This window comes from Oxyura jamaicensis, chromosome 1 (genome assembly GCF_011077185.1).
Source record: "Oxyura jamaicensis isolate SHBP4307 breed ruddy duck chromosome 1, BPBGC_Ojam_1.0, whole genome shotgun sequence".
NCBI classification, from domain to species: domain Eukaryota; kingdom Metazoa; phylum Chordata; class Aves; order Anseriformes; family Anatidae; genus Oxyura; species Oxyura jamaicensis.
The window spans coordinates 117,981,246-117,998,105 of NC_048893.1; the positions used below are offsets into that span (position 1 = coordinate 117,981,246).

Consider the following 16,860-nt stretch of genomic DNA (forward strand, 5'->3'; position numbering starts at 1 on the left):
CATTCTCTTAACACATTTTTGTGTTTAGTGTCCTATTTTTTAATCATAGTTCACTTGCAGCATCATCATTTTGCAATCATCTTGACATTTGTAATGTCAACTCTGCAGACTTGCATTAACCTCATTTTGCCATCATCTTGATGTACTAACCTGCATATAGACCTGTGCAAAAATAATTTAACATTCATCCTAGTCTGTGCAGTAATGTCTCATTAGACTTGAAGTAACAGAATTTTGTCATCATAAATTGCTGTCATAATAACACAGCCTTCACAGATTTAATATGACAGTCTTTTGCCACTGCAACTAAGGCTTTGAGCAGTTGTCATCCACGAGGACTTAAGGTGAAATCCATGTAATTAAAACACATGCTCTTAATAATCCTATGTTTTAAGCCATTAGTCACATATCTTAAGCAATAATTAATCATGCTAGTGTTTAACACTTGTTTAGCTTATGTTTTCTTCATTTTCTACATGGGAAAGAAAAAAAAAAAAAACGTGGCTGAATGATGAGTGACTGGCAGAGCTGCTAATGGAATTTAGGTTTCCAGATTGTCTTTGTACTCTTGTATCTGTTGGACTGCTCTCCTTTATCTGCACAATTAATTTTGTTTCAGGTGAATACAAATTTGAAATGTATGTGACAGGCTGTGTTAACTAGTCTGTAACTCTCGTTTTGGAGTGCAACAGAAATATTTAGGTGAGAGGGTAGATTTCTTCTACTGCAAGGGTTGAGATAGGCTAAATATACTTTGTTATGCTTGAAATAATTTTTTAAACTTTTTCATATAAAATTCCACTAAAGGGGACAACATGCCTGTGCATGTTTTCATGTACATAAGCAGTCTGGTACTCTCACCATTTATCTTAATATCAAATGTAAGTTGGCTTTACCCAAATAATGTCTCTCTCCATAGCACATGTGAAAAAAAAATTACACTGGAGTGTTGCCATTTTGCATGCTGAAAGGAAGCAGCTATATATCCCGTTGCCTTGCCTTTCCAGACTAAATACATCATTCCTTCAGTCTTTTCTTTGCAAAGAAACATTGACTGTTTGGTATCTGTAATGCTAAGCGCTCTCTTATTTGTCTGTGGCTTTCATAGTGTCTTATCAAAATTGGCCATGGCTGAACCACTGACTGGAGCGGAGTAAAACTAGAGGAGTACAAGATGGGTGACAGGAGTACTGCTTAGGCAGCTGGAGCCCAAGTTGTGTTTCCTTACAGAAGTCTGTGTTTATGTTAGCAGCAAATATATTTGCTACGCAAAATGACCTTGAGTTGTTCTTGGCACAGCTGATACAGCTTGCCTGCCGACTTAGGTGAATTCTCTATCTCCTACGTATGGATTGCTGACTCTGGTTTACAATTAACTCAGTTCCTTATTGATATTCTTTGCAATTAGCTTGGCATTTTTCCTCTCCTCCTTATGTACTGTATTTGCTTTTGTTCTTTAAATACCTACTTCTCCTGCTTCTTTTTCTGAACTAAATTTGGTTTTGTTTGCAGTTGTTTGTTTTTAGCCAGAGGACCTTCTTTGCTTCACAATGGCAGGTAGGCACCTAGACAGTGTTTTCAAACATCTTCCAATTATTGTTCATGTTTTTCTGCTTTGATTCTTTCTCCTTACTGACTAGGGTTTGTAGTTGCTTTCACCTTTGTGAAACTGGCTCCTTTTTAAAAGATGTGGAAATGGACATATATATTTTACCACCACCCGTGTGCACATGGTGCTTCAGTAACATTCATCCCTTCAAGTGTGCAAACAAAATTAGTTAATATTTCACTATTTACATACAATGTAAATAATAAAGTTATTTGTATTTTAGCAACTACTGCTTATGGAGTCTGGGATCAGTTCCATTGTAGATACTGATGCTGAATACAGCCTTCCCTTGCGGGAGTTGCAACACCTTTCGGGATTGGGTACATATTACCTGAATTTTGGAGCTACTCTGCAAACATAACTCTATGGAAAGTTTTTCTGCCAAGATAGGGGCCCAGGTGTGGCATGCTGTCTCACTTCTGGTCCATGTGCCCAGATTTTCTTCTGGTGGGTTTTGGGAAGACAGAGAAAAGAGTCTTACCTTGGTTTCTCATGTTTGGAAGAGACCACCATGGGTGGGTCAACAAAAGAGAAAGCCAAGAGCCAGGACCTCTACCCCAGAGGGCAGTTTGGGGCAGGAGTCTATTTTAGATATCCAGACAATCTCCAGAGGATCCTCTATATAGATTATGTGGGATACTTACAGTGGTTGAACTGAGTTACATGCCTAATATGCCTAGAGAAAGGGATATTAGTTAATAAGATGTTCTCCCTTCTAGTCGTTTGAGCCTCTCTGGAGGATGAAGAACAGACATGTTGTAGGTATAATTGAGTAATTTTAATTCTTCTTCATTACTTCAACTCCTATCATGTATATATCAGTAAAATTTCCTTCTTCTCTTCTTTATATTCTTAATATTAATTTTTATATAATTTGCTATCTTTTTTTATGGTTTCCTTTTGATGATTCAGTGCATCTCCTGAGCACTCTGGTCCAAGAGGTTCCTGTTTAGATTGATTTCTCTTCCGCTGCAGTGAAAGTTTCTTAAAGTTGGATGATTGACAGGATTTGAGAATGAAGATCTACACAACACAAACTGTTAAGCATATAGGAAATGGAGGCAGCAAATCCTGCCCTGCTAAATCTGCTTGGGACCTTGCCCCAAAGAGAGTTTGCATAAAAACAAACAAACAACAACAACAAAAAACAATGCTGCTTCATCTTTAGTTGAAGCTTTCCAAAACAGGTAGTGATTATTGCTGTTTCTCTGGATGTTACTTTTGTTAAACTAGTAAGGGGGGTTTCTAGCCCTTCTTTTTGCTAGATGGTCTCCAAAAAGAGGATGGCTCTATTCCAAAGAAGCTACAGCATGAAGGAGATAGATTGCTTGGGAAGAGTATAAAAACTGTTATGAAATAATATGCCAGTCTATATGTTAAAGCATGGTTTCAAACAAAAGCGTTGCATGATATAAAAATGTATTGAGTGGAAACTGGATGGTTTATGACAGCTACTTGCACTTGAAAAGCTTACTCATGGCTTACTCATTATATTGACTGCTAATTTTCAGGCTATAAAGTGGTTAATATCTGCTACGCTGGAAGACAAAACTTAGTGCTTCCTTCAGAATTAAAAGCAAGTGCTTTTTTGTTTGTTTATTTGTTTTTGCCTTTCTCTTTCTGGTCTGCAGATCAAATAAACATATGGAGAAAAAAAGAAAAAAAAATCCTTGCAACCTGTACTAATAATTTCTACAGTTTGAAGTAAAAATAGGATGAAAAATGAAAGTAAGAATTCTGCTTCAGTTACTCATGTTGGAAAGACTTTCTTTTTTTCTTGCTTATTTTACAGGAAAATCAGACACTTTGTGTTTACTTCTGTTATGATAAAGTTGTTGATTTTTCCCCCCTTTGTTGCTGACATGCAAGTGATTTTTTCATTACAGGAAGTGAATAATAAAAAGACTCAGAGCCAATATACCACCAGGGCAAAACCACATGCTGTGCATTAGTGCTTAAAAGATTCCCATCCCATTTTTCTCTTCGCATCAGTCCCAGTCCCTGCAGCTAAGCACTTCTTCCCACACAGATAGATGTGATAGATTTGCAAATACTGGCAAGAGCATAGAGAGATCATGAGCCTAATGGTTGAACTGAGTGACAGATTTGGATTGTTTTGTTTTTATTATTTTTTATTATTTATTTATTTTTTTAGGTCAGATTTGGCACAAAGTTAAAAACAGGGTGGAATAAAGGTTGAAATGTTTTCTGAAATTATAATCAAAATATTATGTCTTAGGTTTATGCTCTAAGCACTCTGCCTGATGTTGAGTTGGTAAACAACATTTGCCATTGGGATGTTTGAGAAGTCATAAGAAGTTTGTAAATCAGTTACACATGTCATGTTACCTATTTGTTATTTTCTTGTTTTATCCGTTAACAGGAAAAGAGATGCTGTTAGATGGTATAAATGGCAATATGGTGTGCTTTTTTATTTATTTGTATCATAGTGAATGACAGTGAGATAGAAGATTAGTTACTCTGTGGAGGTTGTTAACATGAAGTTCTCATTTGATTTATTTATGTCTAATTGGGGACCTGTCCTCCCATATAAATTATTCTGGCTATATTTCTCATGTCAAGACCATAATTTTCCATTTGTGTCTTTACTTTTTCTTGACAGTCTTGAGTTTCAATGTAGCCCTTTAATATGTTCTAGGAGAAGAGGACAACCTGAGAATGGGATTCACATGCCTGGTCTGAGGTTTAACCCTTTTCTTCAAGTCGTAATCTCTCTGGTTTATCCTGCTGAGCCAGTAAACTTGGCTACCAGTCTTGAATGTTGAAATCCACTTCTTTTCTAGGGTCACGCTGACGCTGACGTATGCTGAATCCGATCTCCTAAACAGTCCCTGGACAGACAGTTTATTGCTGGGCCTTGTTTTCAAATTGTTCCTGGGTTCTTCTGAATTGTCTCCAGTTTTGCATTACTGTCATGCTCTTACCATTAGAAAAGAGATATTTTGAACTTTATCAGCACTTTGGTTTTGAAAGGACTTCTCAAGCAGCAAAATAAACAGCCTCTGTATGAAGTGTTTGTTAATGGATAGCTGAAAATCACCCTAGCCATTTCAGCAAAACAGACAATTTTCTTTCATTTAACCCATTACTGTTTGTGAAAGAGGAAGGCAATAGTAAACTAGAGTTGCAGCTATCATTTGAAAACAAAACAAAACATCTTTTATTGTTCTAAATTTCCAAGATTGCCTACCATCCCTGTGACTGAGGCTTGCTCCTCTGCCCTCTAGTAGCAAGGACCTTGCAATCTCTGAGTACTCATCAGAAATGCTATCAGTTGGAGCCTGCTCCTTACAGCCTCTAGAGGGAATGGTGAGATGGGCAGCCCCCTGGGAGGCTGCCAGCACTGGCTGGGTACCCATAAATTACCTGACACAGATATACAGCAAGGCTATGGCTTGATTTCTGTTTTTGAAGAGAGCCAGAGTTTTTAAAGCAGCTTCAGACCAAAAACAAACATACAAAAAAACCCACCACCACCATCAACATAAACACTATAAACAAGCGAGGTTGGTGTGTCAAAATCATAAATTCAGTTCCACGTTATAGATGGAATATATACACCATGCTGGCCAGTGGGCACAGACAGATGCATAAAATTTCTCAGTAGAGTTGAAGTTTCTGTGTATAAACCAATGCTGAAAGTAGACTTTAATTTTTAAAAGCTTCTCAATTTTCTTTACCCCCCCCCCCAAAAAAAAAAACCAACAATCAAACAAACAAACACAACAACAACAACAAAAAACTACACTAAACCACTATTGAAACAAACAAACAAACAAAAAACTGTAGGTTTGACCACTGACTTTAATTATTTCTCTCTATGGCCCAATGAACCTTGACTCTTTTCCCACTGAGTGACAGAGCTTCAGTATCAGGAAGGCAAAACATTTCTGCGATGAATGTTTCTGTACCCCTGTGCAGGCCCTGCAGCTCTGAATGCCCCCAGCAAAAAGGGGAGAAGCAAACCTGGATTTCCTGCATGTGGGGGATCATTTAGTTTGTAAGTCATTCTGAATATTACCACCAACCACTTCTTTGAGCCGTGTTTTAGGAAAAAGTATTGAGTAGCTCTGCAGTTCTTGCCGAGCCTGATCAGGGACTTCTCCGGTGGTCTCAGCTGCGTTACCAGAGAAGATGACTATTCCACATCAATTTTGTGGGCTACGGCTGAAGTTAGGTGTAAGACAGACTGCAGAGAGAGCTCTGTCAAGCCTAAGACCTTCGAGGGTCATACTCAGAAGCAGAGATTTAGGCACCTGATTTTTTTCTATTCAAAGTTTTGAAGAGAAAGTTTGTCACCTTAAAAGACTGAAATTAATAGGAATCAGGAGAGTCACAATTCCAGCATTAGGGACCTACCTTCAGGACCTACCTTAAGGACCTCTTGGTCCATACATACATTGCTGGGCCTCAGTTATTAGCAGTATGAGTTATCGAGGGTGACTGTAAACATTTTAAAAGAACTTTTGCACAATAAGCAGTTCCTCTCCTGAGTTTCCTTGGTTTCCTTCTCCCTCAAATAATCAAAATGCTGCTGCTGTCACATAGTGCTCTGCTCTGCTACAGATTATTTTCTACATCAGTTCATGACTTGCAGTTCCTGTGGACTGCAAATTAATCCGTAGGAGTCTTTTGGCATGTACTGCACCTCCAGGTTCTCCAGGGTATTAATTTGACTATTGATGTAGAAAATGCCAGTGGCTGTAAAGGTATATTACGCACTTTAGTTTTGTGTTTATTTTTCTGTATAATCCAGGAATTTACTTGCAAACGTGTAATCACCATGACTGGTTGCTTAGCTTTTAAAGTAGAATAACGTATTTATTTATTTATTTATTTATTGGGGGGGGGGAGAATAGATTTTAAAAAATAATGAAGAAAGTAAGTGCATTATTTTAAATTATTTTTCAAATGAAGCCATGAATTAATAACATGATTCTTTGTGACCTATCTCTACAGGCCATGTGTATTGTACAAAATATATACTCTAGAAAGTAGCCGTATAAAAGTCTGGATTTGTGTGGAGGAGCCACAGTCCTGTTCCAAAGTATTATGTGGATATCTGTTTTTAATTTCTCATAGAAACTGTGGGTGCGGGACCATGAGAAACCAGAGGCCTGGGACTGATGCAAGGGAGGGGCCCAGGTCCCACCTGTTTTTTGAGCCCAGGTCCCACCTGTTTTGGGCACAGAGGTTTTGGGATTTGGGAGTTAAGGAATGTTCCTGTGCTTGCGTGCACTGTGTTTTCTGCAGCTTGTTCCTGGGCTGTGCCTAGCTGCAGTATTTGCGTGGTTTAGTTGGGAGTGGAAAGGTGGAAAGGTCAAATATAAGTAATTGGTTTGTTTTGGTTTGTTTTTCTCTGTAAGTAGATACTGACCTACCACAACCTGTGTTTGTATTTACACAGTTAGTTTGGAAAGAACATTTTTTTTCCTCCTGACTGGGAGAGTAATTGCAATCCCAAAAGGATAGAGCTGCCGCCCCTTTCCTAAACAGGGAGTCTCCTGTCTGGGGATGGGCTAGGGGTCATTTGCTGGGGAGGGGGAAATCTGGCCCATAGGGAGCTCTGGGCAGCTGGGCGAAAGGGTCAGGAAACGTCATCGCCCTTCTCTGCCGTGTTAAATGCTCACTGGAAAGCCCTAACACATAATTTAAATCCCTTACACATGCCACCCTGGAAGCAGAGCCTTATATGTAGAGTCCATGGGCTGTCCTATTATGGGAAATCAACTTTGTTTTGAGGGAAGCGTGGAGCGCTGCTTCTGCGCAGGTCCTGGAATTTGAAACATGTAGGGGCCTCCAAAGATCAGGGCATGAGTTACAGTGCTGGCCGGGTGGCAGCAAGGATCCCCGGCTTGCTGTGCCCGGCACGGACCCTGCCGGCTGCCAGCTGCATCCCACCAGGGCTCTTGCTGCATGCTCCCCTGTGAACTTGCTGGGGCTTATGCAAGGACGTGTGTCATTCTGCGGGGACAAGCCTAATTCAGCGACTGGAGCAGCAAAGTGGGAATATATTTTGCCAAGAAACACTTTGCTGTTGTTTTCTTTTTCCTCTGTTTTGTGGAGAGATTCATGTCTGCTCACGTGCTTTGGTATGAGGAAGTGGAAGACGATTGTAAGTACGAACAGACTGACATGATCTATCCCAGTATTCGTCCTGACAGAGCAGCAGAGTGCTATGCAGCCCACTAACAGCATGCATTTTTAAATGTTTGCTTTCAGAGTCTTCTAAAGAAGGAGAGCATCGGGGAGGGGGGAAAATAAAGAAACTTTTGTGGTTTCTGTTAGGGGTTAAAGTCCAGCACGTTATATATAAAAGCAGTGTTCCAGAAGCAGTACCCAACTCTCCTTTGAATAAAAATAATGCATTTCTTCCTGAGGTTGACCACTTATTAAAGTGTGGGGTTAATAAATAAATAAATATTGAGAAGACAGACTGGAATAAATAGCTGGGGGAAAAAAAAAAAAAAGAAAAAAAAAAGTGTCATTGTTATAATAATTTGGCAACACATCAAAGGCTTAATCAGTTACTTTGAACTTTAATGGCATATGCAGTTTCAGTGCCTCATATTAACTTAGGCAGTAAGGGATCTCTTCTCTCATCACTGAGCTGTCTGGTAGCAATGGAGAGAGGGGGTGGCAGCTCTGCTCCAAGCGAGCAGCAGCTGATCTCTCCCATGCGCTTCCCAGAAAAGAGCAGGCATGTTTTCCAGACTCGCGCTTGTTTGTTAGTTTAAAGCTATCCTTTATGTGCAGCAAGGAGGAAAAAAAAAAAAAAAAAAAAAAAGATGATGCCAGGAGTAAGAGAATGAAGAGAGCCAAGAATAAAAGAATGAGAGAGGGTTTTAAAATCCATCCCCCACACTCCCAGACAATCTTTCTTCTTCCTTTCCCACCCAGGCTCCCAAAACAGATTGTGCTGAAAAAAATCCAAACTGTCAGTATTGTCCAGACTTACTCTGTTGTCCCCACCCCCTGCTTTATAATCTATTTTTGCTCTTCCACTTTCAGCTTAGTCCTCTGCCTGTATAGTAATAGCATTCCTGCTTTTCTGTTATTTTTCTGAAGCCATACACACTGTCATTTCCCCCGATAACACATGATGGGCTGTGTGGTCACTCAATTCTGATGAAACTTCCTGAAAATGATGTTAGATTTTGTTTTGTTTAACAAGAAAGAAGCTTAAAACAGAAAATGCCAGCGTGCAGGCATGGTTTCATACTATAGTTTGCTTAATTTTTTTTCCAAAATGAAATCAAGTTGCATTTTCTTGGGCAGAAAATAAGACTTAAATCAGCTTTGTGCTGCTAGGAGAGGCACTGCAGTGGACCCTTTACTTGTTGAACACAGTCTGACAGTTCAGGAAAGGATAGAATTATGAGTTCAGCATCATCACATATTAAATAATTAGGAGGCAGATCACTTCTGAAAATACGGGGGGTGGGCTTGGGAAGAAGCACTGTCATTTTCTTAAGGAGTTTTCCTCCTGGTGGGCAAGAGATCACACTCTAGAACCAGTGAAGTAGTGCCCAGCTTTTTCTGCCAGTCCTCTTTTGAGAGAAACAAGGAGGATTTGTTATCTTTCTTTTTCCATCTACTCCCTCTCCAAGAAGGCAGACACAACATCAGCACAGCCGCTTGTCCCCAGCCTTGAAGAGGAGTGGGAGCTGCAAGGGAAGCTGGGTGGGTGCTTGCTAAGTAAGGGCAAAAGATCTTTGCTGCTTACCACAGAAGTTATAATTGCACTCTGAAAACATAGTAGGTGAAAGAAAGAAAAAAATTGCTGCGTTAGAGCTTTTGAAAAATATGACTAGCAAACCAGAGTTGCATCTAGCAGCTGAATAGCATTAATAACAAGAGCCATTAAATCACTTGCTAAGTTATGTCTAGATATGAGTCTAACTGTATTCATATCTAGACTGAAAGGGAGCTGTCCTAGCACTTCTTGGGAATTATTTAGCTGAATTGATTTCCTCACCTGTGTCTTGACTCTTCTAAAGGACAAAGCATTCTTTTCAATATATTTTGGTATCATGTTGTGAAGGTTTTTTATAGTCACATTTTATTAAAAAAGGAAAGCCCATATCCGCACTGTTTTACAAATGTATCCAAAATAATTCTCTCAAATTTATCCCCAGCCGTCACTTAAAACATGTCACTTCTCCCACTTTTTTCCTGCACTTGATTTGCTTCTTCCTCTGTATCAGACAAAAAAAAAAAAAAAGAAACAAACAAACAAACAAACAAAACCAGCTTGCTCTTAGAGCTGAGAGCAGTTGTTTACACCTCTGCTTTTCTTTTTTAAATCCATCCTCTCTCTTTTCTTAATTTCCCCTCTCAAGCCCTATACCCATCTCTGCCCTTTTCTTTTCTTCTTTCCCCATGCCTATGCCACAGCAGTTAAGGCAGGTAATATTTTCCTGCTTTCTCTCACTTCTGTTGAGGATGACCTTTCACAAAGGTATTTATTCCATGCCTTGAGCTTTATTTTCTTTCTTGAGCTGTTCAGTGTATACTGAGTAGTTCAGCCTGAGTTAGACTGGAAACTCCTTGGGGTAGGGACCATCTTTTCCTAGATTTCTACAGGTTCATTGATGGTGACCCCCAAATAATAAAGTGGCAGGAAAATGAGATACCATAAATTTCATTTGGTTTTAATTAAGATGAGATTACTGTAAACTTTATCTCAAAAGCCACCCTCCCTAGGGTATTCAGTATCATATGCTGTATTTCTTCTTCTGGCAGATATAATCCTCTTTCTGTGTCCTTAGTCTCACATGGAACCAAATTCTGATTTCAGTTGCACACAGGCGTCCTCTTTCTGCTTGGATTTGCACAAAATGGTGACTAAAAATAGAATTAATCATAAAACCAGGGGTAGTGCAGAAAAGAAACTAATCCTGCCTGAAATGTAGTGGCCACAAGGACTGTATTACCAGTGTTACTGTAGCAGGGGTCCATCTAGATTCGGGTTTTAGCTCAGGTCAGGAGTTCATTCCTGAATACAATTCCCTGATGCCCCTGCTTATTGCTGTGTATTGGTTGCTGTCCCAGAGTGCACACACTGCATCCCTTTGGTAGGAAGCCAAACTGAGGAATGCTCTCAGAGAGCTCAGCTGATAGTCACAGCTGCTCCAAAATGATCCTGGTGAGGCACACACACCTCAGGTTCCTCACCTTGTCTAACTCTTCCTGCTGGGCCATGTGACGTGCCATGGCCCAAGACAACTCAGTGAGGTGGGAGGAGGACAACAACAAATGTCCTTAGGTCATGGATGTGAGGAAAGAACTGATGGTGAAGCCAGTCCCCCTATCCTGTAGGCTCCAGTCCAGAATCTGCTCCTCACCCGTGGTCCCCAGCCTGCCCTAGGGCATCACAGCCAGACCTTGCATGCTCCAGGGCCACTCTCTGGCAGGGGACCTCAGCCAGGGAGCAGGAGTCCAACAGCATGGTGCACATGAAACTGGTGATCCAGTGAAAATGAGCCCCTTTGCTATTTTTTATTTATTTATTTTTTAAGGAAAAAGATTCATTTATGTTACTAGTAGAATATAGTTTACTGCATAGTTATTGACAAGATAGAGTTATTTATAAGTGAAAAGCTAAAATATTTGGGGAGGGGGAGAGGAGAAAGATTAACCCTTAATTAATAGTGTGAAATTATTTTAACCTCAGATTTACCCAAGAGGGTAAGCATTTTTACATGATCGCCAGAGGGAACAAGATTAAGCTCATATATATTTGTCATGGATTACTGATAGACAAAATCACATTCAACTGGATTGCGAACCAAGCAACCTTGATTTGAAAAGGCTGACTTGTTGATTTTCACAGTACATTTTAAATTAAATGTTACCCCAAAGCTTAATCATAATTTAGCAGGATAACCATTTTACTGTTATAGCTAACCACTGAAAAGGCCTCAGATAAATTTAGCAGAACTTTATAGCATCACAGTGCTGTCGAGGAGAGTGCACTTGCAATAATACCATATCACTGTCAAGGGAGGCAAAACAGCATCGGGAATTTTAAATAATTGTGCCTTATCAAACACTGAGCGTTATGGAAAGCAGAAATAATGGTTAACAGACTGTGGCTTTGCAGAGAGGCTTGCTAGCTGGGCTGCGCCGGAGAATGCACTTGTTCTTCTTCCCAGGAAAAGATGTGGAGCAGAGATATTTGTTTTGGTTCATGGTACTCACTGCAGGTACCACAAAGCCTTACACTCTGGGTTGCTTGCTCCATGTGCAACAAATTGGAAAAATGTAAAAAAGAAAAAAGAAAAAAAGAAAAAAAAAAAAAGGTGATGTGCTTTGAAGGACAGATAGGCTGAGTTTTAAGAGAGTCATAATCTTCCTTGGTTCTGATTGCAAGTCCTATTTCAATCCATGTTTGTTATTTAGAGCATGAGGCTGATAATTTCTGGGAGGTTTTTTGTTCCTTTCTCTCTCTGTATTTTGTAAATAGTCTATATTTATAAGATTATTTTTTATCATTTGCAGTCTTTTATTCCTAAAGGCAAAATACTGTTTGTAAATAGTGCAAGCATGTGTAGAAGAAATACTCTTATTCAAGCAAAAGGGTATGTTCTTGTAATTTTGATTAAGTACTTACAAGACAATGATTAAGATAGCACATTTCTTAGAAGTATTTTTAAAGGATTGTCATCTACAACTGATAAATTAGCATGATACAAGTCAAAAAATTATAGTTATAAAAGCTTCCTCATAGAAGATATTGCAAAAATATATAAGTTTTAAGGGTGGTTTGCTTTCTGCAGTATTTTGCTATGCTTTTTTTGCTTTGGAATTCCTTTTTAAAGAAAAGGAAAAAAAAAAAAGAAAAGGAGAAAGAATAACATCTGCTGTTTGTAGCCTGAAACTCTGTGATGCATACAGATATGATCTAAATGAGGACGCAAACTAAACCATTTTGCTTACCCTGCCTTTGTTAAAAGATCTGGGAGATCTCTGGGGACCCGGTGGGATCATGAACGCTGTAGAACAAGAGCGCACCGTCTGAGTCAGTTTCAGTCAGGCCCATCAAACCCTCTGCACCTGCTTCTTTCGACCACTTTATTTCTCTGGCTGTCAGTAAGGTCTGAGAAAGCTGTGGGTCTCTCCCCCTCCAAAAGTGTCCCTGTAAAAATAGCAAAGCCAGTGTCTGATATGCTTAATATAAACTTAAAAAGAAAGCAGGCCAGCCTTTCCTTGCAGTGTGCGCTGGGCTAGCTTCGTAGTGTCATTCTGCAGGAAGACAGCTAACACGTATGTCTTGCAAAGCGTGGAGGTTGCCATCACGAGGGGGACTGGGTTTCTGTTGACCCTGGGCTTTTGATGCCTGTCCAGGAGCCTGCCAGCTCACTGCCCCCCGTGGGGGTTTGTCACCTTCCAAAATGTCTGCCCACCGCCTGTGGCTGAGTGTCTGTGCGTGTGCACGCTTCTCTGTGAGGCAGATTGTCCACACGTGAGGCTTTGAGTTTTGTGTAGCACAGGAGATTGGAGGAATTTAAAGGGTGATTGGAATTTGACATTTTTGCCTCTCTATTCTGAAAGACACTTTGATTAAAGTGCTGGAAGGCTCAGCTAATGGAGGCGTTGCTGCTATTTCAGATATACCGGGTATGTGATTTGAAGGCAAGCCAAATCACAATGAGACGGAATAATGATGTCCTTGGTTTATTTTTTACTTGGCACATTCAGGTTTTGATTGGATTCAGAGCAAGGCAACAGTTTTCTCTCCCAGAAAGCCATGACGGTCCTTGGGGGCTTGCAGTCTGCTGTCAGTGCATAGGTGTCTTGTGAAGGTCATGGACTGCACAGGCAGGATAGGAAGAGAAACACCAAAGGGGTGTGGGGACAGTGAGAGGAAAGAAAGGAAGATTTCCTTATTGGACCTAGCCATGTACAGGCTTCTCATAAGAGACATTTCTGTAGCAAGACCTGTTGCTGCTTTGACCCAGCTAGCACCCTGCTGATGGTGTACATATCAGAAGGCTTGTGGAGAACTCTGGCATTTCTGCCCATCTGTCCTGCCTCCAAGCTTCTTCCTGCTCATCGCACACAAATATTTCTGTAGTTCACTTCACCTTGTTCTCTCATTCTCTTCATTCTTTTTTTTTTTTTTTTTTTTTTTTTGATTCTACATTTCTCTTTGGAAAAGACTATTCATGAATTATTTTCTCTCTGAACAAAGTTCATAGCTTCCCAGCTGTTGCTAAGGTGGTAGAAAATTAATGCAGGCACTATATCTTCTAAAAGGTTGGTAACATTATATAGTTAGCATTTTGGAGGTCTTAGAGAGCATCTTGTGGAACGTCTGGATGATGGACACTGAAAATAAGCTGATAGGAACCTAGGAGGCATTCTGATATAAATGGGTGATGCTGAAGATGTGAGAAAATTTGTGCCCATTTCCTTGATACAGAGAAAATACTGTTAGACATACGGTTACCCTGCAGCATTCTTGGGCTTGCAAAGCCTCAGCCAGCTCCCCAGCCCTTCCTGGGTGTCTAACTTATCCCAAAGTTGATCAGCTTGTAAGGAAAACATGAGGATGTCTGTTGAGGACAAGGAGTGAGAGGGAAGGCGGCACTCCTTGCTGCAGAGACCGAGATGGGATGATCTCAGGGGCAGTGATCCTGCCCAGCTTGAAAGGGGCTCTGTAAACAGCTCATTGAAAAGAAGGCGAAGAAACTCAGAAGGTGCTAACCTGTGATGAACTGTGAATTTTCAGGTAGCCATACTTATTCAGATGAACTCAATTTATACTTTTTTTGTGCTGTGAAGATTGTTAGCAGCCCCGAAAGAATTAGTATTTTGCACTGGACTTCAGGACAAGTGTGTATACATATATATATAATATATATTCATTTGGCATGATTTGCAGTCAACTTTATTACCATATGATTTAGTGCATATTTAATGCTTATTCCCTGCCCCACCCTTTTTACACCACATTTTTACACCAAATTCTAAGGCCACATTTATAAATGCTTGGTAGACTGATGGTAACTCACTCTCCAAAAATATAGAAGATCCAGATTAAAGTGTTTGCTCTGCTTATACTCTGTTTACAGAGGAGAAAAGCTTTGGTTGCATGGGATGTCAAATGGAAACCAAAGGTGAAGCCAAGCAACTTTTCACAAAAAGGAATTCTTGTTTTCTTGCCAACATGAGAACAGTTCCTTTTATAGTAATCTGTAAAGGACAAGTGCATTATAGAGTTGATTCCATCCCTTCTGTTCTTCCTAATAATTTAAAAAATAAAAAATAATAATATAAAAAAAAATCTGGAAGCTCTAACAAAGCAAGGAGAGAAACATAACACTGTGAAATAAATGGTGAACTTAAAGAGCAGATATCTCACAGTAGAATGTAAAACACTTAATGGGGAAAAAAAAGCATTGTAAGCATAAGAGATCATCACAAATATGATTTTAAAGTATTTTCCTTTAATTGTGTAAGATTCTGTGATATCTACATCCTTGTAACTGAATGATACAGGATGGCTCTGTGATACTGATTTAAATTTAAAAGGTGTTGCTTTAACAGTCCCTTCATCTTTATATAGAGCCTATAAGTTGAATTTGTACCTAATTACACCTGCTTAGTCTATTTGGAGTAAAAGATATCCCCAATGAAGTGGCATTACCCACGTGAATGATAAAAGCTTAAGACACTGTAGGTAGGAGCAGAATTTTGCCGAGAGAAAAGAAATCTATTAGATTACATAGTCTATCTCTACTTCCTGTCCAAAAGAAGGCGGTCTATTCAGAATCAATCCCCAAATCCTTCTATTTTTAACACAATGACTAGCTTAATGCTGTTATTCAAATGTTAGAGAGAAAAGCTGTAACTGGGAACATGTTACGTTCTGAAACAAACTAAATGATTTTAGATGTTCACCATTCTGTCCTGTAACGACAAACCTAGTCTTCTTGGGGAAGAGCTGCTGAACTGTGAAGCACAAACGCTTCTTACTGATGCTGCTGTCAGCTCTCTTTATTTCTTCTTTAGTCTTTTTACCACTTTCCCCTTTCTCTGAGTCATGCACATCCATTGCTTTACTGCTTTAGCTGCTTTAAATAAGTTCTTTCCTCCTCCAAGAATGCTTGCTAATTTTTGCATATTATCTTAAGCTGATTTAACAGTCATTTTGCCAAGTCTTCCCAGCTGTTGCTACTGTGGAATTGATTCATTTTTTCTCGTGATGTGTTGTAGGGAAATGTGAAGCAAGTTTACTTGACCTGTAATCCTCCCTGTAACTGAGGGAAGGATACGGTTTGAACAAGGACTTGTTCCAAATGTGGCCAGAGGTGTTTTTTTTTTTTTTTTTTTTTTTCCTACCTGTTGTAGGCACAGAGGTTTTTTTGCCTCTTACATGGGAAATTCTTATCTAGAAAGTGAAAACTATCTTGGCCCTAAGTAGTAGTCAGGGAACTCAGTTTCTCTTTCTGCCATAAGTCAATCTGTGGAGGTTTTTGACCAATGAGAAGCTGCTAAGAGGTGTGGTGGCTGTTTTGGAATGCTTCCAGAAGCTGTTGCTCAGCCTATAAACTGATGAAACTTCACAGATTCACAGCCCAGCTGAGTCTGAAAGGGGCTGCTAGAGTTCATCTAGTCCAAATTCCCTGCTCCAAGCAGGGTCAATGAGGACAGTTTGCTCAGGGCCATGTTGAGTCAGGTTTCAGATATCTCCAAGGATGGAGACTCCACAGTCTCTTCGCACAGCCTGTTCCAGGGTGTGGCCGTCCTCACAGTAATTTTTTTTTTCCTTACTATTTTTAGGTGAAATGTCCTGTATTTCAATGTATGCCCATTGTTTTTGCCCGTCAGTGGGCCCCAAGGATAAGAGCCTGGGTCTGTCTTCTCTACTCCTGCTTTATCAAGTATTGATAAAATCCCACTGAACATTTTCATCTGAAAAGTCCCAGGTTTCTCAGACTCTCTTTAAAGGAGAGATGTTCCAGTCCATTAATCATCTCCATGACCCTTCACTGGACTTTATTCCGTAAGGTCATGTCTCTCCTGCACTGGGAAGCCCAGCCCCAGACTCAGCACTGGATATGTCTCACCAACCAGGGCTGACCAGAAGGGAACGGTCCACCATCCACCCTTCACCTGCTGGTGATGCACCTGAGTTATAAATTGTATTTTAAATTCTAAATTGTTAAAGTGCAGGGGAAATAAATAAATAAATAAATAAAATAAAACATAGCATACTAAAT

At 39.9% G+C, this 16,860-nt stretch overlaps 1 protein-coding gene across 2 annotated transcripts in view; it reads left to right on the forward strand.

The window, feature by feature from the left end:
- Window positions 1-16,860, forward strand: part of DMD (dystrophin) — a 1,227,136-nt gene that overhangs the window by 162,581 nt on the left and 1,047,695 nt on the right. Inside the window, exon 1 of one of the 2 annotated variants that reach the window (XM_035333348.1) lies at window positions 7,228-7,745. The exons of the other annotated variant lie outside the window; for it this stretch is intronic. Coding sequence (XP_035189239.1) covers window positions 7,703-7,745 — 43 coding nt within the window. The 5' untranslated portion in view covers window positions 7,228-7,702. Of the gene's footprint in view, window positions 1-7,227; window positions 7,746-16,860 lie in introns of those variants that run through there. 2 annotated transcript variants of the gene reach the window in all.